Source organism: Dendropsophus ebraccatus, chromosome 1 (genome assembly GCF_027789765.1).
Source record: "Dendropsophus ebraccatus isolate aDenEbr1 chromosome 1, aDenEbr1.pat, whole genome shotgun sequence".
NCBI lineage: Eukaryota > Metazoa > Chordata > Amphibia > Anura > Hylidae > Dendropsophus > Dendropsophus ebraccatus.
Genome location: NC_091454.1, coordinates 2639066 through 2661410, shown reverse-complemented (window position 1 = coordinate 2661410; position 22345 = coordinate 2639066). Strand labels below are relative to the sequence as shown.

At 52.8% G+C, this 22345-nt stretch overlaps 1 protein-coding gene across 6 annotated transcripts in view; it reads left to right on the top strand.

Moving 5' to 3' along the window:
* The first annotated feature begins 287 nt into the window (after positions 1-287).
* ABCC9 (ATP binding cassette subfamily C member 9) overlaps positions 288-22345 on the top strand; it is a 127507-nt gene continuing 105449 nt past the window's right edge. For 2 of the 6 annotated variants that reach the window (XM_069963746.1, XM_069963772.1), the window contains exons 1-9: positions 4969-5120; positions 13042-13192; positions 13330-13471; positions 14493-14614; positions 15369-15535; positions 16414-16656; positions 17577-17765; positions 20240-20416; positions 21456-21611. In XM_069963746.1, coding sequence (XP_069819847.1) covers positions 13048-13192; positions 13330-13471; positions 14493-14614; positions 15369-15535; positions 16414-16656; positions 17577-17765; positions 20240-20416; positions 21456-21611 — 1341 coding nt within the window. In that variant the 5' untranslated portion in view covers positions 4969-5120; positions 13042-13047. Of the gene's footprint in view, positions 366-4968; positions 5121-11925; positions 11942-13041; positions 13193-13329; positions 13472-14492; positions 14615-15368; positions 15536-16413; positions 16657-17576; positions 17766-20239; positions 20417-21455; positions 21612-22345 lie in introns of those variants that run through there. The other 4 variants (XM_069963781.1, XM_069963791.1, XM_069963754.1 and 1 more) reach the window with 3 other exon arrangements.

Here is a 22345-nt window from a genome sequence, read left to right as displayed (position 1 = left end):
TTCTTGCAGCCCTGATGGGTTCCTGGGTGTTCGGGTGTTGTGCCCTCAGCTGTCGGGTGTTCGGGTGTTGTGCCCTCAGCTGTCGGGTGTTCGGGTGTTCGGCTCTCAGCTGTCGGGTGTTCGGGTGTTGTGCCCTCAGCTGTCGGGTGTTCGGGTGTTGTGCTCTCAGCTGTCGGGTGTTCGGGTGTTGTGCCCTCAGCTGTCGGGTGTTCGGGTGTTGTGCTCTCAGCTGTCGGGTGTTCGGGTGTTGTGCCCTCAGCTGTCGGGTGTTGCAGTCTCCCGGTCCCCTCCCCCCGGGGTCTCCCCTCCCCCCGCGCAGGGCTGCAGTGTTCCTCCCATCACCCGGAGCCGGTCCGGTGTCTCCTGTGAGTGCGGGGGGATATGGAGGGAGGGGGGATGGGGGTGTCACCACATGGTGGGGGGCGGGGAGGAGGGGGGTCCTGGCTTCTCGGTGCCGGATCCGGTGCTGCGCGGTATTTGGGGGGAGAAACACAGGAGATGTGCGGGGGGCGGGGGTCTCCGTGTGTTATATAACAGGAGGTGCAGTATATATATTATAGAGTGTGTGTATATATATAATGTCTGCAGTGCGCTGTATTACCGCAGCATACCCACCGGGGGGCGCTGTCACCCCCCATCACATCATGTGTGTTATACCGGGTTTGGGGGTGGGGGTCAGTATATAGTTTATGTAGTGTCTGCAGTATATAGTATATGTAGTGTCTGCAGTATATAGTATATGTAGTATCTGCAGTATATAGTATACAGTATATGTAGTGTCTGCAGTATATAGTATATAGTATATTTAGTATCTGCAGTATATAGTATATGCAGTATCTGCAGTATATAGTATACAGTATATTTAGTATCTGCAGTATATAGTATATGTAGTATCTGCAGTATATAGTATACAGTATATGTAGTATCTGCAGTATATAGTATATGTAGTGTCTGCAGTATATAGTATATGTAGTGTCTGCAGTATATAGTATATGTAGTATCTGCAGTTTATAGTATACAGTATATGTAGTGTCTGCAGTATATAGTATATGTAGTGTCTGCAGTATACAGTATATGTAGTGTCTGCAGTATATAGTATACAGTATATGTAGTATCTGCAGTATATAGTATATGTAGTGTCTGCAGTATATAGTATATGTAGTGTCTGCAGTATATAGTATATGTAGTATCTGCAGTATATAGTATATGTAGTGTCTGCAGTATATAGTATACAGTATATGTAGTATCTGCAGTATATAGTATATGTAGTGTCTGCAGTATATAGTATATGTAGTGTCTGCAGTATATAGTATATGTAGTATCTGCAGTATATAGTATATGTAGTGTCTGCAGTATATAGTTTATGTAGTGTCTGCAGTATACAGTATATGTAGTATCTGCAGTATATAGTATATGTAGTGTCTGCAGTATATAGTATATGTAGTATCTGCAGTATATAGTATATGTAGTGTCTGCAGTATATAGTTTATGTAGTGTCTGCAGTATACAGTATATGTAGTATCTGCAGTATATAGTATATGTAGTGTCTGCAGTATATAGTTTATGTAGTGTCTGCACTATATAGTATATGTAGTATCTGCAGTATATAGTATACAGTATATGTAGTGTCTACAGTATATAGTATACAGTATATGTAGTGTCTGCAGTATATAGTATATATAGTATCTGCAGTATATAGTATACAGTATATGTAGTGTCTGCAGTATATAGTATATGTAGTATCTGCAGTATACAGTATATGTAGTGTCTGCAGTATATAGTATACAGTATATGTAGTGTCTGCAGTATATAGTATACAATACATGTTATATCTGCAGTATACAGTATATGTAGTGTCTGCAGTATACAGTATATGTAGTGTGTGCAGTATATAGTATATGTAGTGTCTGCAGTATATAGTATACAGTATATGTAGTATCTGCAGTATATAGTATATGTAGTGTGTGCAGTATATAGTATATGTAGTGTCTGCAGTATATAGTATACAGTATATGTAGTATATAGTATATGTAGTATCTGCAGTATATAGTATACAGTATATGTAGTATATAGTATATGTAGTATCTGCAGTATATAGTATATGTAGTGTCTGCAGTATATAGTATATGTAGTGTCTGCAGTATATAGTATACAGTATATGTAGTATATAGTATATGTAGTGTCTGCAGTATATAGTATATGTAGTATCTGCAGTATATAGTATATGTAGTGTGTGCAGTATATAGTATATGTAGTGTCTGCAGTATATAGTATACAGTATATGTAGTATATAGTATATGTAGTATCTGCAGTATATAGTATACAGTATATGTAGTATATAGTATATGTAGTGTCTGCAGTATATAGTATATGTAGTATCTGCAGTATATAGTATACAGTATATGTAGTATATAGTATATGTAGTATCTGCAGTATATAGTATACAGTATATGTAGTATATAGTATATGTAGTATCTGCAGTATATAGTATATGTAGTATCTGCAGTATATAGTATATGTAGTGTCTGCAGTATATAGTATACAGTATATGTAGTATCTGCAGTATACAGTATATGTAGTGTCTGCAGTATACAGTATATGTAGTGTCTGCAGTATATAGTATATGTAGTGTCTGCAGTATATAGTATATGTAGTATGTGCAGTATATAGTATACAGTATATGTAGTGTCTGCAGTATATAGTATATGTAGTATCTGCAGTATATAGTATATGTAGTGTCTGCAGTATATAGTATATGTAGTGTCTGCAGTATATAGTATATGTAGTGTCTGCAGTATATAGTATACAGTATATGTAGTGTCTGCAGTATACAGTATATGTAGTGTCTGCAGTATACAGTATATGTAGTGTCTGCAGTATACAGTATATGTAGTGTCTGCAGTATATAGTATACAGTATATGTAGTGTCTGCAGTATACAGTATATGTAGTGTCTGCAGTATACAGTATATGTAGTATCTGCAGTATATAGTATACAGTATATGTAGTGTCTGCAGTATATAGTATACAATACATGTTATATCTGAAATGCGCTGTAGTACACCTCATACCCACCAGGGGGCGCTGTGCTCTCACATTCTGCAGGAGATGCCTGCACATTCCCAGCTGCTGTCACCCTCCCCCACATGTGTATTGTACAGGGGGGGGGGGGGGGACTTATGACCATTACTATATATTTATATATGGATAGTACTCCTGTATATGAGAAGTGCGGACTCTCCCAGTACATGTTAGCCCATTTATACAGACCATGGACCAATGCCACCCCTCCCCCGTCAGTATCAGCACACCTCCGATGTAATGAGGACCCCCAGTGTGACCCCCAGCCCTGCAGACCCCCCCTCCGTGTGACAGGGACCCTCAGCCCCGCAGAACCCCCCCCCCATGTGACAGGGACCCCCAGCCCCGCAGACCCCCCCCCCCCCCCCCATGTGACAGGGACCCTCAGCCCCGCAGACCCCCCCCCCCATGTGACAGGGACCCTCAGCCCCGCAGACCCCCCATGTGACAGGGACCCTCAGCCCCGCAGACCCCCCCCCCCCCCATGTGACAGGGACCCTCAACCCCACAGACCCCCTCCATGTGACAGGGATCTTCAGCCCCGCAGACCCCCTCCATGTGACAGGGACCCTCAGCCCCGCAAACCCCCTCCATGTGACAGGGACCCTCAGCCCCGCAGAACCCCCCCCCCCCCATGTGACAGGGACCCCCAGCCCCGCAGACCCCCCCCCCATGTGACAGGGACCCTCAGCCCCGCAGACCCCCCCCCCATGTGACAGGGACCCCCAGCCCCGCAGACCCCCCATGTGACAGGGACCCTCAGCCCCGCAGACCCCCCATGTGACAGGGACCCTCAGCCCCGCAGACCCCCTCCATGTGACAGGGACCCTCAGCCCCGCAGACCCCCTCCATGTGACAGGGACCCTCAGCCCCGCAGACCCCCCCCCATGTGACAGGGACCCCCAGCCCTGCAGACCCTCCGTGTGACAGGGACCCTCAGCCCCGCAGACCCCCCCCCCCATGTGACAGGGACCCTCAGCCCCGCAGACCCCCCCCCATGTGACAGGGACCCTCAGCCCCGCAGACCCCCTCCATGTGACAGGGACCCTCAGCCCCGCAGACCCCCCCCCCCATGTGACAGGGACCTTCAGCCCCGCAGACCCCCCATGTGACAGGGACCCTCAGCCCCGCAAACCCCCTCCATGTGACAGGGACCCTCAGCCCCGCAGACCCCCCCCATGTGACAGGGACCCTCAGCCCCGCAGACCCCCTCCATGTGACAGGGACCCTCAGCCCTGCATACCCCCTCCATGTGACAGGGACCCTCAGCCCCCCCCCTCATGTGACAGGGACCCTCAGCCCCGCAGACCCCCCCATGTGACAGGGATCCTCAGCCCCGCAGACCCCCCAAGTGACAGGGACCCTCAGCCCCGCAGACCCCCCATGTGACAGGGACCCTCAGCCCTGCAGACCCCCCCCCCCCATGTAACAGGGACCCTCAGCCCCGCAGACCCCCTCCATGTAACAGGGAACCTCAGCCCCGCAGACCCCCTCCATGTAACAGGGACCCTCAGCCCCGCAGACCCCCTCCATGTAACAGGGACCCTCAGCCCTGCAGACCCCCCCCATGTGACAGGGACCCTCAGCCCCGCAGACCCCCCCATGTGACAGGGACCCTCAGCCCCGCAGACCCCCCATGTGACAGGGACCCTCAGCCCTGCAGACCCCCCATGTGACAGGGACCCTCAGCCCCGCAGACCCCCTCCATGTGACAGGGACCCTCAGCCCCCCCCCCATGTGACAGGGACCCTCAGCCCCGCAGACCCCCCATGTGACAGGGACCCTCAGCCCCGCAGACCCCCTCCATGTTACAGGGACCCCCAGCCCTGCAGACCCCCCATGTGACAGGGACCCTCAGCCCCGCAGACCCCTGATCAGCCGCTGACGCTCCTGTTTCCTCTCAGTGCGGAGCTGGAGATCAGTGAGGAAACTGGAGAGGAGCAGCAGCTGATCTCACAGCCTAAAAATACTCTGTCCCATCCATGTGATAGAAGCCCCCCGGAGCCCGACCTGCCCTGACTGCACCACAGCCCCCACAAGGTAATGGGGTAGGAGGGTGTGTGTACAGTATACAGCTGGGGGGATACGGGTGTGTGTGCAGTATACAGCTGGGGGGATACGGGTGTGTGTGCAGTATACAGCTGGGGGGATACGGGGTGTGTGTACAGTATACAGCCGGGGGGATACGGGGTGTGTGTACAGTATACAGCCGGGAGGATACGGGGTGTGTGTACAGTATACAGCTGGGGGGATACGGGTGTGTGTGCAGTATACAGCTGGGGGGATACGGGGTGTGTGTACAGTATACAGCCGGGAGGATACGGGGTGTGTGTACAGTATACAGCCGGGGGGATACGGGTGTGTGTACAGTATACAGCTGGGGGGATACGGGGTGTGTACAGTATACAGCCAGGGGGATACGGGGTGTGTACAGTATACAGCCGGAAGGATACGGGGTGTGTGTGCAGTATACAGCCAGGGGGATACGGGGTGTGTACAGTATACAGCCGGAAGGATACGGGGTGTGTGTACAGTATACAGCCGGGAGGATACGGGGTGTGTGTACAGTATACAGCCGGGGGGATACGGGGTGTGTGTGCAGTATACAGCTGGGGGGATACGGGTGTGTGTGCAGTATACAGCTGGGGGGATACGGGTGTGTGTGCAGTATACAGCTGGGGGGATACGGGTGTGTGTGCAGTATACAGCTGGGGGGATACGGGGTGTGTGTACAGTATACAGCCGGGAGGATACGGGTGTGTGTGCAGTATACAGCCGGGGGGATACGGGTGTGTGTACAGTATACAGCCGGGAGGATACGGGGTGTGTGTACAGTATACAGCCGGGAGGATACGGGGTGTGTGCAGTATACAGCCGGGGGGATACGGGGTGTGTGTACAGTATACAGCCGGGGGATACGGGGTGTGTGTACAGTATACAGCCGGGGGATACGGGGTGTGTGTACAGTATACTGCTGGGGGGATACGGGTGTGTGTGCAGTATACAGCTGGGGGGATACGGGGTGTGTGTACAGTATACAGCCGGGAGGATACGGGTGTGTGTGCAGTATACAGCCGGGGGGATACGGGTGTGTGTACAGTATACAGCCGGGGGGATACGGGTGTGTGTGCAGTCTCCTGTCCTCCTCCTACCACTGGCTGCACCCCTATCTATACCCCCTGTCCTCCTACCACTGGCTGCACCCCTATCTATACCCCCTGTCCTCCTCCTACCACTGGCTGCACCCCTATCTATACCTCCTGTCCTCCTACCACTGGCTGCACCCCTATCTATACCCCCTGTCCTCCTCCTACCACTGGCTGCACCCCTATCTATACCCCCTGTCCTCCTACCACTGGCTGCACCCCTATCTATACCCCCTGTCCTCCTCCTACCACTGGCTGCACCCCTATCTATACCTCCTGTCCTCCTCCTACCACTGGCTGCACCCCTATCTATACCCCCTGTCCTCCTCCTACCACTGGCTGCACCCCTATCTATACCCCCTGTCCTCCCCCTACCACTGGCTGCACCCCTATCTATACCCCCTGTCCTCCTCCTACCACTGGCTGCACCCCTATCTATACCCCCTGTCCTCCTCCTACCACTGGCTGCACCCCTATCTATACCCCCTGTCCTCCTCCTACCACTGGCTGCACCCCTATCTATACCTCCTGTCCTCCTCCTCCTACCACTGGCTGCACCCCTATCTATACCCCCTGTCCTCCTACCACTGGCTGCACCCCTATTTATACCCCCTGTCCTCCTCCTACCACTGGCGCACCCCTATCTATACCCCTGTCCCCTCCTCCTACCACTGGCTGCACCCCTATCTATACCCCCTGTACCTTCCTCCCTACCACTGGCTGCACCCCTATCTATACCCCCTGTCCCTCCTCCTACCACTGCTGCAGTCCCCTATCTATAACCTCACTGGTCCTCCTCCTCCTACCACTGGCTGCACCCCTATGCTATACCCCCTGTCCTCATACCACTGGCTGCACACCTATCTATACCCCCTTTCCTCCTCACCACTCTGGCTGCACCCCTAATCTATACCCCCTGTCCTCCTACCACTGGCTGCACCCCTATCTATACCCCCTGTCCTCCTACCAACGGCTGCACCCCTATCTATACCCCCCTGTCCTCCTCCTACACTGGCTGCACCCCTATCTATACTCACCTGTCCTCATCCTACCCCTGGCTGCACCACCTTATCTATACCCTCCTGTCCCCTACCACTGGCTGCACCCCTATATTACTCTACATCTGTCCTCCTACATACTGGCTGCACCCCTATCTTATACCCCCTGTCCTCCTCCTACCACTGGCTGCACCCCTATCTATACCCCCTGTCCTCCTCCTACCACTGGCTGCACCCCTATCTATATCCCCTGTCCTCCTCCTACCATTGGCTGCACCCCTATCTATACCTCCTGTCCTCCTACCACTGGCTGCACCCCTATCTATACCCCCTGTCCTCCTCCTACCACTGGCTGCACCCCTATCTATACCTCCTGTCCTCCTCCTACCACTGGCTGCACCCCTATCTATACCCCCTGTCCTCCTACCACTGGCTGCACCCCTATCTATACCTCCCTGTCCTCCTCCTACCACTGGCTGCACCCCTAATCTATACCCCTGTCCTCCTCCTACCACTGGCTGCACCCCTATCTATACCCCCTGTCCTCCTACCACTGGCTGCACCCCTATCTATACCCCCTGTCCTCCTCTACACTGGCTGCACCCCTATCTATACCCCCTGTCCTCCTCATACCACTGGCTGCACCACTATCTATACCCCCTGTCCTCCTCCTACCACTGGCTGCACCCCTATCTATACCTCCTGTCCTCCTACCACTGGCTGCACCCCTATCTATCACCCCTGTCCTCCTCCTACCACTGGCTGCACCCCTATCTATACCCCCTGTCCTCCTCCTACCACTGGCTGCACCCCTATCTATACCCCCTGTCCTCCTCCTACCACTGGCTGCACCCCTATCTATACCCCTTGTCCTCCTCCTACCACTGGCTGCACCCCTATCTATACCCCCTGTCCTCCTCCTACCACTGGCTGCACCCCTATCTATACCTCCTGTCCTCCTACCACTGGCTGCACCCCTATCTATACCTCCTGTCCTCCTCCTACCACTGGCTGCACCCCTATCTATACCCCCTGTCCTCCTCCTACCACTGGCTGCACCCCTATCTATACCCCCTGTCCTCCTCCTACCACTGGCTGCACCCCCTATCTATACCCCCTGTCCTCCTCATACCACTGGCTGCACCCCTATCTATACCTCCTGTCCTCCTACCACTGGCTGCACCCCTATCTATACCCCCTGTCCTCCTCCTCCTACCACTGGCTGCACCCCTATCTATACCCCCTGTCCTCCTCCTACCACTGGCTGCACCCCTATCTATACCTCCTGTCCTCCTCCTACCACTGGCTGCACCCCTATCTATACCCCCTGTCCTCCTCCTACCACTGGCTGCACCCCTATCTATACCCCCTGTCCTCCTCTACCACTGGCTGCACCCCTATCTATACCCCCTGTCCTCCTCTACCACTGGCTGCACCCCTATCTATACCCCCTGTCCTCCTCCTACCACTGGCTGCACCCCTATCTATACCCCCTGTCCTCCTCCTACCACTGGCTGCACCCCTATCTATACCCCCTGTCCTATCCTACCACTGGCTGCACCCCTATCTATACCCCCTGTCCTCCTCCTACCACTGGCTGCACCCCTATCTATACCCCCTGTCCTCCTCCTACCACTGGCTGCACCCCTATCTATACCCCCTGTCCTCCTACCACTGGCTGCACCCCTATCTATACCCCCTGTCCTCCTACCACTGGCTGCACCCCTATCTATACCTCCTGTCCTCCTCCTACCACTGGCTGCACCCCTATCTATACCCCCTGTCCTCCTCCTACCACTGGCTGCACCCCTAAGTTATACCCCCTTGTCCTCCTCCTACCACTGGCTGCACCCCTATCTATACCCCCTGTCCTCCTCCTACCACTGGCTGCACCCCTATCTATACCCCCTGTCCTCCCCCTACCACTGGCTGCACCCCTATCTATACCCCCCTGTCCTCCTCCTACCACTGGCTGCACCCCTATCTATACCCCCTGTCCTCCTCCTACCACTGACTGCACCCCTATCTATACCCCCTGTCCTCCTCCTCCTCCTACCACTGGCTGCACCCCTATCTATACCCCCTGTCCTCCTCCTACCACTGGCTGCACCCCTATCTATACCTCCTGTCCTCCTACCACTGGCTGCACCCCTATCTATACCTCCTGTCCTCCTCCTACCACTGGCTGCACCCCTATCTATACCTCCTGTCCTCCTACCACTGGCTGCACCCCTATCTATACCCCCTGTCCTCCTCCTACCACTGGCTGCACCCCTATCTATACCCCCTGTCCTCCTCCTACCACTGGCTGCACCCCTATCTATACCCCCTGTCCTCCTCCTACCACTGTCTGCACCCCTATCTATACCCCCTGTCCTCCTCCTACCACTGGCTGCACCCCTATCTATACCTCCTGTCCTCCTACCACTGGCTGCACCCCTATCTATACCCCCCTGTCCTCCTCCTACCACTGGCTGCACCCCTATCTATACCCCCTGTCCTCCTCCTACCACTGGCTGCACCCCTATCTATACCCCCTGTCCTCCTCCTACCACTGGCTGCACCCCTATCTATACCCCCTGTCCTCCTCCTACCACTGGCTGCACCCCTATCTATACCCCCTGTCCTCCTACCACTGGCTGCACCCCTATCTATACCCCCTGTCCTCCTCCTACCACTGGCTGCACCCCTATCTATACCCCCTGTCCTCCTCCTACCACTGGCTGCACCCCTATCTATACCCCCTGTCCTCCTCCTACCACTGGCTGCACCCCTATCTATACCCCCTGTCCCTCCTACCACTGGCTGCACCCCTATCTATACCCCCTGTCCTCCTCCTACCACTGGCTGCACCCCTATCTATACCCCCTGTCCTCCTACCACTGGCTGCACCCCTATCTATACCCCCTGTCCTCCTCCTACCACTGGCTGCACCCCTATCTATACCCCCTGTCCTCCTACCACTGGCTGCACCCCTATCTATACCCCTGTCCTCCTCCTACCACTGGCTGCACCCCTATCTATACCCCCTGTCCTCCTCCTACCACTGGCTGCACCCCTATCTATACCCCCTGTCCTCCTCCTACCACTGGCTGCACCCCTATCTATACCCCCTGTCCTCCTCCTACCACTGGCTGCACCCCTATCTATACCTCCTGTCCTCCTCCTACCACTGGCTGCACCCCTATCTATACCCCCTGTCCTCCTCCTACCACTGGCTGCACCCCTATCTATACCCCCTGTCCTCCTACCACTGGCTGCACCCCTATCTATACCCCCTGTCCTCCTACCACTGGCTGCACCCCTATCTATACCCCCTGTCCTCCTCCTACCACTGGCTGCACCCCTATCTATACCCCCTGTCCTCCTACCACTGGCTGCACCCCTATCTATACCTCCTGTCCTCCTCCTACCACTGGCTGCACCCCTATCTATACCCCCTGTCCTCCTCCTACCACTGGCTGCACCCCTATCTATACCCCCTCTCCTCCTCCTACCACTGGCTGCACCCCTATCTATACCCCCTGTCCTCCTCCTACCACTGGCTGCACCCCTATCTATACCCCCTGTCCTCCTACCACTGGCTGCACCCCTATCTATACCCCCTGTCCTCCTACCACTGGCTGCACCCCTATCTATACCCCCTGTCCTCCTCCTACCACTGGCTGCACCCCTATCTATACCCCCTGTCCTCCTACCACTGGCTGCACCCCTATCTATACCCCCTGTCCTCCTACCACTGGCTGCACCCCTATCTATACCCCCTGTCCTCCTACCACTGGCTGCACCCCTATCTATACCCCCTGTCCTCCTACCACTGGCTGCACCCCTATCTATACCCCCTGTCCTCCTCCTACCACTGGCTGCACCCCTATCTATACCCCCTGTCCTCCTACCACTGGCTGCACCCCTATCTATACCCCCTGTCCTCCTCCTACCACTGGCTGCACCCCTATCTATACCCCCTGTCCTCCTCCTACCACTGGCTGCACCCCTATCTATACCCCCTGTCCTCCTCCTACCACTGGCTGCACCCCTATCTATACCTCCTGTCCTCCTCCTCCTACCACTGGCTGCACCCCTATCTATACCCCCTGTCCTCCTACCACTGGCTGCACCCCTATCTATACCTCCTGTCCTCCTCCTACCACTGGCTGCACCCCTATCTATACCCCCTGTCCTCCTCCTACCACTGGCTGCACCCCTATCTATACCCCCTGTCCTCCTCCTACCACTGGCTGCACCCCTATCTATACCCCCTGTCCTCCTACCACTGGCTGCACCCCTATCTATACCTCCTGTCCTCCTCCTACCACTGGCTGCACCCCTATCTATACCCCCTGTCCTCCTACCACTGGCTGCACCCCTATCTATACCCCCTGTCCTCCTACCACTGGCTGCACCCCTATCTATACCCCCTGTCCTCCTCCTACCACTGGCTGCACCCCTATCTATACCTCCTGTCCTCCTACCACTGGCTGCACCCCTATCTATACCCCCTGTCCTCCTCCTACCACTGGCTGCACCCCTATCTATACCCCCTGTCCTCCTCCTACCACTGGCTGCACCCCTATCTATACCCCCTGTCCTCCTCCTACCACTGGCTGCACTTTACTGGTCGCTCTGGATTGTGAATTTTATGATCCTTCTTGGTGTTACACAATTCATCTGTTTACTCTTCACAACCACTTGCCGTAAAGAAAGAAGACGGGAAAGAGTAAGATAGAGAAAGCTTAGGTTCTATATAATATTGTCATGAGTGAGTGTAGCTCTGGAGGTGACTGGAGGATGAGACATGATGTAACAGCAGAATAGTGAGTGCAGCTCTGGAGGATGAGACAGGATGTAACAGCAGAATAGTGAGTGCAGCTCTGGAGGATGAGACGTGATGCAACAGCAGAATAGTGAGTGCAGATCTGGAGGATGAGACATGGTGTAACAGCAGAATAGTGAGTGCAGCTCTGGAGGATGAGACATGATGTAACAGCAGAATAGTGAGTGCAGCTCTGGGGGATGAGACATGATGTAACAGCAGGATAGCGAGTGCAGCTCTGGAGGATGAGACATGATGTAACAGCAGAATAGTGAGTGCAGCTCTGGAGGATGAGGCAGGATGTAACAGCAGAATAGTGAGTGCAGCTCTGGAGGATGAGACGTGATGTAACAGCAGAATAGTGAGTGCAGCTCTGGAGGATGAGACATGATGTAACAGCAGAATAGTGAGTGCAGCTCTGGGGGATGAGACATGATGTAACAGCAGAATAGTGAGTGCAGCTCTGGAGGATGAGACATGATGTAACAGCAGAATAGTGAGTGCAGCTCTGGAGGATGAGGCAGGATGTAACAGCAGAATAGTGAGTGCAGCTCTGGAGGATGAGACGTGATGTAACAGCAGAATAGTGAGTGCAGCTCTGGAGGATGAGACATGATGTAACAGCAGAATAGTGAGTGCAGCTCTGGGGGATGAGACATGATGTAACAGCAGAATAGTGAGTGCAGCTCTGGAGGATGAGACATGGTGTAACAGCAGAATAGTGAGTGCAGCTCTGGAGGATGAGACATGATGTAACAGCAGAATAGTGAGTGCAGATCTGGAGGATGAGACATGATGTAACAGCAGAATAGTGAGTGCAGCTCTGGAGGATGAGACATGATGTAACAGCAGAATAGTGAGTGCAGATCTGGAGGATGAGACATGATGTAACAGCAGAATAGTGAGTGCAGCTCTGGAGAATGAGACATGATGTAACAGCAGAATAGTGAGTGCAGCTCTGGAGGTGAGTGGGGGGTATATAACCTGTATTCCTTGTCTTGCAGGGAGACATGAGCCTCTCGTTCTGCGGTAATAACATTTCCACCTCCTACAATGTGAATAACGGGGTGCTGAACAACATCTGCTTCCTGGACGCCCTGAACCTCGTGCCTCACGTCTTCCTGCTCTTTATAACCTTCCCGATCCTGTTTATTGGTGAGTGTCCTGCTCTGGGCCCCTATGCTGCGGCCTGCGGGGTGGTGAGGGTCATGTGATGGTGTCAGATCCACGACAATCGGTGATTATTGGTGATTATTTATTATTATGAGTATTATGTTCTGTGTTCGCTGCAGGATGGGGGAGTCAGAGCTCAAAGGTCCAGATTCACCACAACACCTGGCTGCACTTCCCTGGACACAACCTGCGATGGCTCCTGACCTTTGTGCTGCTGTTTGTCCATGTGTGCGAGATCGCAGAGGGCATCGTGTCCGACGCGTGAGTCCAACCCCCCCCTCCCCCCTACACACACCTTAGAGGGTCCTATAACCACACACCATACCACATAGTGCATTGTAACAGATTGACGGTCACCTCCAGAGCTGCACTCACTATTCTGCTGTTACATCAGGTCTCATCCTACAGAGCTGCAGTCACTATTCTGCTGTTACACTCTGTCTCATCCTCCAGAGCTGCACTCACTATTCTGCTGTTACACTCTGTCTCATCCTCCAGAGCTGCACTCACTATTCTGCTGTTACACTCTGTCTCATCCTCCAGAGCTGCACTCACTATTCTGCTGTTACACTCTGTCTCATCCTCCAGAGCTGCACTCACTATTCTGCTGTTACACTCTGTCTCATCCTCCAGAGCTGCACTCACTATTCTACTGTTACACTCTGTCTCATCCTCCAGAGCTGCACTCACTATTCTGCTGTTACACTCTGTCTCATCCTCCAGAGCTGCACTCACTATTCTGCTGTTACATCCTGTCTCATCCTCCAGAGCTGCACTCACTATTCTGCTGTTACATCAGGTCTCATCCTCCAGAGCTGCACTCACTATTCTGCTGTTACACTCTGTCTCATCCTCCAGAGCTGCACTCACTATTCTGCTGTTACATCCTCCAGAGCTGCACTCACTATTCTGCTGTTACACCCTGTCTCATCCTCCAGAGCTGCACTCACTATTCTGCTGTTACACCCTGTCTCATCCTCTGGAGCTGCACTCACTATTCTGCTGTTACATCAGGTCTCATCCTCCAGAGCTGCACTCACTATTCTGCTCTTACATCATGTCTCATCCTCCAGAGCTGCACTCACTATTCTGCTGTTACATCATGTCTCATCCTCCAGAGCTGCACTCACTATACTGCTGTTACATCATGTCTCATCCTCCAGAGCTGCACTCACTATACTGCTGTTACATCATGTCTCATCCTCCAGAGCTGCACTCACTATACTGCTGTTACATCATGTGTTATGCTCTGGTCACTGTCCATTTCTCATATGTTGTGCAGGAAGATGCCATCGCGGCACCTCCACCTGTACATGCCGGCTATTGTGGGATTTATAGCTGCGACCACGTCGATTATCTATTACCACAACATTGAAACCTCAAACTTCCCAAAATTATTACTAGGTGAGATTTCAGTGAGTGTGTATGTACAGAAAAAGTGTGAAGAGGGTTACTATAGAGTGTCCATACAGTGCAGAACGGCAGTGTAGATGGATGTGTGTGTGTATGTGTGTGTGTTTGTGTAGTGTAGTGTAGATTGGTGTGTGTGTTTAGATTGCAGTGTAGATGTGTGTGTGTAGAGTGCAGTGTAGGGGTGTGTGTGTGTGTGTGTAGAGTGCCCTGTAGATGGGTGAGTGTGTGTAGATGGGTGTGTGTGTAGAGTGCAGTGTAGGTGTGTGTGTGTGTGTGTGTGTGTGTAGAGTGCAGTGTAGGTGTGTGTGTGTAGAGTGCAGTGTAGGTGTGCATGTGTGTAGAGTGCAGTGTAGATGTGTGTGTGTGTGTGTAGAGTGCAGTGTAGATGGGCATGTGTGTAGAGTGCAGTGTAGGTGTGTGTAGGTGTGCGTGTGTGTAGAGTGCAGTGTAGGTGTGTGTAGGTGTGCGTGTGTGTAGAGTGCAGTGTAGGTGTGTGTGTGTGTGTGTGTTTGTAGGGTACAGTGTAGGTGTGCATGTGTGTAGAGTGCAGTGTAGGTGTGTGTGTGTGTAGAGTGCAGTGTAGGTGTGTGTGTGTGTGTGTAGAGTGCAGTGTAGGTGTGTGTGTGTGTAGAGTGCAGTGTAGATGTGTGTGTGTGTGTGTGTGTGTGTAGAGTGCAGTGTAGATGTGTGTGTGTGTGTATATATATACCCTAATGTGTAGTTATAACCCTTGTGTGTCTTGCAGCGCTCTTCCTCTATTGGGTCTTGGCATTTATTTCCAAAACCATCAAGCTGGTGAAGTACTGTGAGAACGGTGTGGGGGTGCACCAGCTGCGCTTCTGCATCACCGGGGCCATGGTGGTCCTGTACGGGCTGCTGATGGCGGTGGAGGTCCTGGTCATCTGGCTGCGGGTATGCCAGCGCTCTTCTCCCCCCCTCCCTGGCCGATCACAGCCGTGGAAACATGTTCACCCCCCTCCTCCAGCTGCTAACACCCCCCCCTCCAGCCGCTCACACCCGCTCCCAGCCGCCGCCCCCCCCCCCCAGCCAGTCACAGCCACCTAACCCCCCCCCCCGCCCAGCCAGTCACAGCCGCCTAACCCCCCCACCCCCCCACCCAGCCGGTCACACCCGCTCCCAGCCGCCGCCCCCCCCCCCAGCCACTCCCAGCCGCTTCCCCCCCCCAGCCAGTCACAGCCGCCTAACCCCCCCCACCCAGCCGGTCACACCCGCTCCCAGCCGCCGCCCCCCCCCCAGCCACTCCCAGCCGCCCCCCCCCAGCCACTCCCAGCCGCTTCCCCCCCCAGCCAGTCACAGCCGCCTAACCCCCCCCACCCAGCCGGTCACACCCGCTCCCAGCCGCCGCCCCCCCCCCAGCCACTCCCAGCCGCTCCCCCCCCCAGCCAGTCACAGCCGCCTAACCCCCCCCACCCAGCCGGTCACACCCGCTCCCAGCCGCCGCCCCCCCCCCCCAGCCGCCCCCCCCCCCCAGCCACTCCCCCCCCCCCAGCCAGTCACAGCCGCCTAACCCCCCCCCCCCCACCCACCCAGCCGGTCACAGCCACTCCCAGCCGCTCCCCCCCCCCCCCCAGCCGGTCAGAGCCGCTCCCCCCCCCCACCCCTCCGTCTGCTCACAGCCGCCCCCCCCCCAGCCGGTCACAGACACCCCCTCCCAGGCGGTCATAGCTGCTACTTCCTCCTAGCCCCCCCCACCCCCCCCACAGCCGGTCACAGCCACTACCACCCCCCCACCCCCGCTCCTCTGACCCTCCGTTGTCTTTTTCTTCCAGAAATACGTCTTCTTCACCAGCCCCCAGAAGGTGAAGCCCCCCGAGGATCTCCAGGACTTGGGGGTCCGCTTCCTGCAGCCCTTTGTCAACCTACTCTCCAAAGCCACGTACTGGTGGATGAACCCGCTGATCGTCACCGCGCACAAGAGGCCGATCGACCTGAAGACCATCGGGAAGTTACCCATCGCCATGAGGTCGCTGACCAACTACGTCAGCCTGAGGGAGGCCTACGAGGAGCAGAGGGTATATAGGGTATACGGGGGGATGGGGGGCACTAATGGAGAACCCCCCAGTCCTTCTCCCCATTCTGCCCTCTCTGGGGTAAATCTACAGTCCCTGCACTGATCGCTCTTAAAGGGCCGGCGTCCAGTCCTGTGTGTACAAAGCCTCATCATTGTATCACACTGTATCACAGCTGGAGGGCTGTTACAGTTGTATCCAGACTGTCCTCTATGGGGTAGCAGACTGGATTCTATTGTAGCAGATCCTCAGCTGTGGTGTGAGCGGTGGCAGCAGCCTGGCAGGCGCGGGGTTAAGGACGTTATCGCTGCGCACATTCCTATATCTGGCACTCGCTGCATTTTTCCATTGTGAGGTGAGAGGCTGATCTCAGCCGCCATGTATACAAGTGTCTGGGCGGCCGCCAATCTGTCTGCCCCGCCCCCTGATGACGTCGGGAAGGGGGGGGCTGATTATATAGGGGTCTGCTGGGGGGGCTGATTATATAGGGGTCTGCTGGGGGGGCTGATAATATAGGGGTCTGCTGGGGGGGCTGATTATATAGGGGTCTGCTGGGGGGGCTGATAATATAGGGGTCTGCTGGGGGGGGTGATTATATAGGGGTCTGCTGGGGGGGCTGATTATATAGGGGTCTGCTGGGGGGCTGATAATATAGGGGTCTGCTGGGGGGGGCTGATAATATAGGGGGTCTGCTGGGGGGCTGATAATATAGGGGTCTGCTGGGGGGGCTGATTATATAGGGGTCTGCTGGGGGGGCTGATTATATAGGGGTCTGCTGGGGGGGCTGATTATATAGGGGTCTGCTGGGGGGGATGATTATATAGGGGTCTGCTGGGGGCTGATTATATAGGGGTCTGCTGGGGGCTGATTATATAGGGGTCTGCTGGGGGGCTCACATGATGCGTCCTTAATGTTTTACACAGAAGAAAGTGATTGATGAGCCGCACAGGACCCCGTCCATCTGGCTCGCCATCTACAAAGCCTTCGGCCGTCCAATCCTGTTGAGCAGCACGTTCCGGTATTTGGCTGATCTGTTGGGGTTCGCCGGTCCGCTCTGTATATCGGGGATCGTCCAGCAACTCGGAGCCACCAACGAAACCAAAACCGAGCAAGTGAGTCCCCGACCATTAGAACGAGATCCATAGTGTGACCTCTCTTACAGTATATACCCCACAGTGTGACCGCTCTTACAGTATATACCCCATAGTGTGACCGCTCTTACAGTATATACACCATAGTGTGACCGCTCTTACAGTATATACACCATAGTGTGACCGCTCTTACAGTATATACCCCATAGTGTGACCGCTCTTACAGTATAGACTCCATAGTGTGACCGCTCTTACAGTATATACACCGTAGTGTGACCGCTCTTACTGTATATACCCCATAGTGTGACCTCTCTTACAGTATATACCATAGTGTGACCGCTCTTACAGTATATACACCCCATAGTGTGACCGCTCTTACAGTATATACACCATAGTGTGACCGCTCTTACAGTATATACTCCATAGTGTGACCGCTCTTACAGTATATACCCCATAGTGTGACCGCTCTTACAGTATATACACCATAGTGTGACCGCTCTTACAGTATATACCCCATAGTGTGACCGCTCTTACAGTATATACCCCATAGTGTGACCGCTCTTACAGTATATACACCCCATAGTGTGACCGCTCTTACAGTATATACCCCACAGTGTGACCTCTCTTACAGTATATACTCCATAGTGTGACCGCTCTTACAGTATATACCCCATAGTGTGACCGCTCTTACAGTATATACCCCATAGTGTGACCGCTCTTACAGTATATACCCCATAGTGTGACCGCTCTTACAGTATATACCCCATAGTGTGACCGCTCTTACAGTATATACACCATAGTGTGACCGCTCTTACAGTATATACCCCATAGTGTGACCGCTCTTACAGTATATACACCATAGTGTGACCGCTCTTACAGTATATACACCATAGTGTGACCGCTCTTACAGTATATACACCATAGTGTGACCGCTCTTACAGTATATACACCCCATAGTGTGACCGCTCTTACAGTATATACACCCCATAGTGTGACCGCTCTTACAGTATATACCCCATAGTGTGACCGCTCTTACAGTATATACACCATAGTGTGACCGCTCTTACAGTATATACACCATAGTGTGACCGCTCTTACAGTATATACACCATAGTGTGACCGCTCTTACAGTATATACACCATAGTGTGACCGCTCTTACAGTATATACCCCATAGTGTGACCGCTCTTACAGTATATACACCATAGTGTGACCGCTCTTACAGTATATACACCATAGTGTGACCGCTCTTACAGTATATACACCATAGTGTGACCGCTCTTATAGTATATACCCCATAGTGTGACCGCTCTTACAGTATATACCCCATAGTGTGACCGCTCTTACAGTATATACACCATAGTGTGACCGCTCTTACAGTATATACCCCATAGTGTGACCGCTCTTACAGTATATACACCATAGTGTGACCGCTCTTACAGTATATACACCATAGTGTGACCGCTCTTACAGTATATACACCATAGTGTGACCGCTCTTACAGTATATACACCATAGTGTGACCGCTCTTACAGTATATACCCCATAGTGTGACCGCTCTTACAGTATATACACCATAGTGTGACCGCTCTTACAGTATATACACCACAGTGTGACCGCTCTTACAGTATATACACCATAGTGTGACCGCTCTTACAGTATATACCCCATAGTGTGACCGCTCTTACAGTATATACACCATAGTGTGACCGCTCTTACAGTATATACCCCATAGTGTGACCGCTCTTACAGTATATACACCCCATAGTGTGACCGCTCTTACAGTATATACCCCATAGTGTGACCGCTCTTACAGTATATACACCATAGTGTGACCGCTCTTACAGTATATACACCATAGTGTGACCGCTCTTACAGTATATACACCATAGTGTGACCGCTCTTACACTATATACACCCCATAGTGTGACCGCTCTTACAGTATATACTCCATAGTGTGACCGCTCTTACAGTATATACACCATAGTGTGACCGCTCTTACAGTATATACACCATAGTGTGACCGCTCTTACAGTATATACTCCATAGTGTGACCGCTCTTACAGTATATACACCATAGTGTGACCGCTCTTACAGTATATACACCATAGTGTGACCGCTCTTACAGTATATACACCCCATAGTGTGACCGCTCTTACAGTATATACCCCATAGTGTGACCGCTCTTACAGTATATACACCCCATAGTGTGACCGCTCTTACAGTATATACACCATAGTGTGACCGGTCTTACAGTATATACACCCCATAGTGTGACCGCTCTTACAGTATATACACCCCATAGTGTGACCGCTCTTACAGTATATACACCATAGTGTGACCGCTCTTACAGTATATACACCATAGTGTGACCGGTCTTACAGTATATACACCATAGTGTGACCGCTCTTACTGTAGAGAATCCTTTCTCTGTTTGTGCTCCTTGTGGGCGGGGTTTAGCTCCTTCTCTAAGCTTGTCTCATTCTCTGTCTCCAGGATTTCCCCAGCAATCAGTTCATCAGCGTTTACTTCCTCTCCTCTAAGGAGTTTTTGGAGAATAACTATGTTCTGGCCGTCCTTTTATTTTTGGCCCTAATTCTCCAGAGGACGTTCCTACAAGCATCGTACTATGTCGCCATAGAGACTGGAATCAACCTTCGGGGAGCGTTACTGGTGTGTACTACCCCCTCCCCCCCCAACCCCCCCCCCCTACACACACACACACACTATCATATGTGACTGATATCAGCCGCTCCTCTTATTACGCTCCAGCACTGATATAACCTCCTATTACATCATATGTGACTGATATCAGCCGCTCCTCTTATAACGCTCCAGTACTGATATAACCTCCTATTTCATCCTATGTGACTGATATCAGCCGCTCCTCTTATAACGCTCCAGTACTGATATATCCTCCTATTACATCATATGTGACTGATATCAGCCGCTCCTCTTATAACGCTCCAGCAGATATAACCTCCTATTACATCATATGTGACTGATATCAGCCGCTCCTCTTATAACGCTCCAGCACTGATATATCCTCCTATTACATCATATGTGACTGATATCAGCCGCTCCTCTTATAACGCTCCAGCACTGATATATCCTCCTATTACATCATATGTGACTAATATCAGCCGCTCCTCTTATAACGCTCCAGTACTGATATAACCTCCTATTACATCATATGTGACTGATATCAGCCGCTCCTCTTATAACACTCCAGTACTGATATATCCTCCTATTACATCCTATGTGACTGATATCAGCCGCTCCTCTTATAACGCTCCAGTACTGATATATCCTCCTATTACATCATATATGACTGATATCAGCCGCTCCTCTTATAACGCTCCAGCACTGATATAACCTCCTATTACATCATATGTGACTGATATCAGCCGCACCTCTTATAACACTCCAGTACTGATATATCCTCCTATTACATCATATGTGACTGATATCAGCCGCTCCTCTTATAACGCTCCAGCACTGATATAACCTCCTATTACATCATATGTGACTGATATCAGCCGCTCCTCTTATAACGCTCCAGTAATGATATAACCTCCAGACATCATATGTGACTGATATCAGCCGCACCTCTTATAACGCTCCAGTAATGATATAACCTCCGGGGCAGAATGTTACCGGCCCTTTAAGGTATAATCTGGTGACTAGTATGTGACTTTCCTCTCACTTTTAGGCCATGATCTACAACAAGATCCTGAAACTTTCCACCTCTAACATGTCCATGGGGGAGATGACCCTGGGCCAGATCAATAACCTGGTTGCCATAGAGACCAATCAGCTGATGTGGTTCCTGTTCCTGTGCCCCAATCTGTGGGCGATGCCCGTGCAGGTACAGCCGCCAAGTAAGGGCAACTCCAATACAGGGGCAAATGTATCACTATATTATTATATCAGTGATGTCATCAAGGGGGCGGGGCTGTGACTACCTCTCTATACACAGGATATACAGGGGGTGGGGCTTTGACTGTAGGCGCCGTTGTCTCTGCTCCCTGCTGTCTGTACCTGAGGAGGCGCCGTTGTCTCCGCTCCCTGCTGTCTGTACCTGAGGATGCTCCGTTGTCTCCGCTCCCTGCTGTCTGTACCTGAGGAGGCGCCGTTGTCTCAGCTCCCTGCTTTTCTGTACCTGTGGAGGCGCCGTTGTCTCCGCTCCCTGCTGTCTGTACCTGAGGAGGCGCCGTTGTCTCCGCTCCCTGCTGTCTGTACCTGTGGAGGGGCCGTTGTCTCCGCTCCCTGCTGTCTGTACCTGTGGAGGGGCCGTTGTCTCCGCTCCCTGCTGTCTGTACCTGTGGAGGGGCCGTTGTCTCCGCTCCCTGCTGTCTGTACCTGAGGAGGCGCCGTTGTCTCCGCTCCCTGCTGTCTGTACCTGAGGAGGCTCCGTTGGCTCCGCTCCATGCTGTCTGTACCTGAGGAGGCTCCGTTGTCTCCGCTCCCTGCTGTCTGTACCTGAGGAGGCTCCGTTGTCTCCGCTCCCTGCTGTCTGTACCTGAGGAGGCGCCGTTGTCTCCGCTCCCTGCTGTCTGTACCTGAGTAGGCACCGTTGTCTCCGCTCCCTGCTGTCTGTAC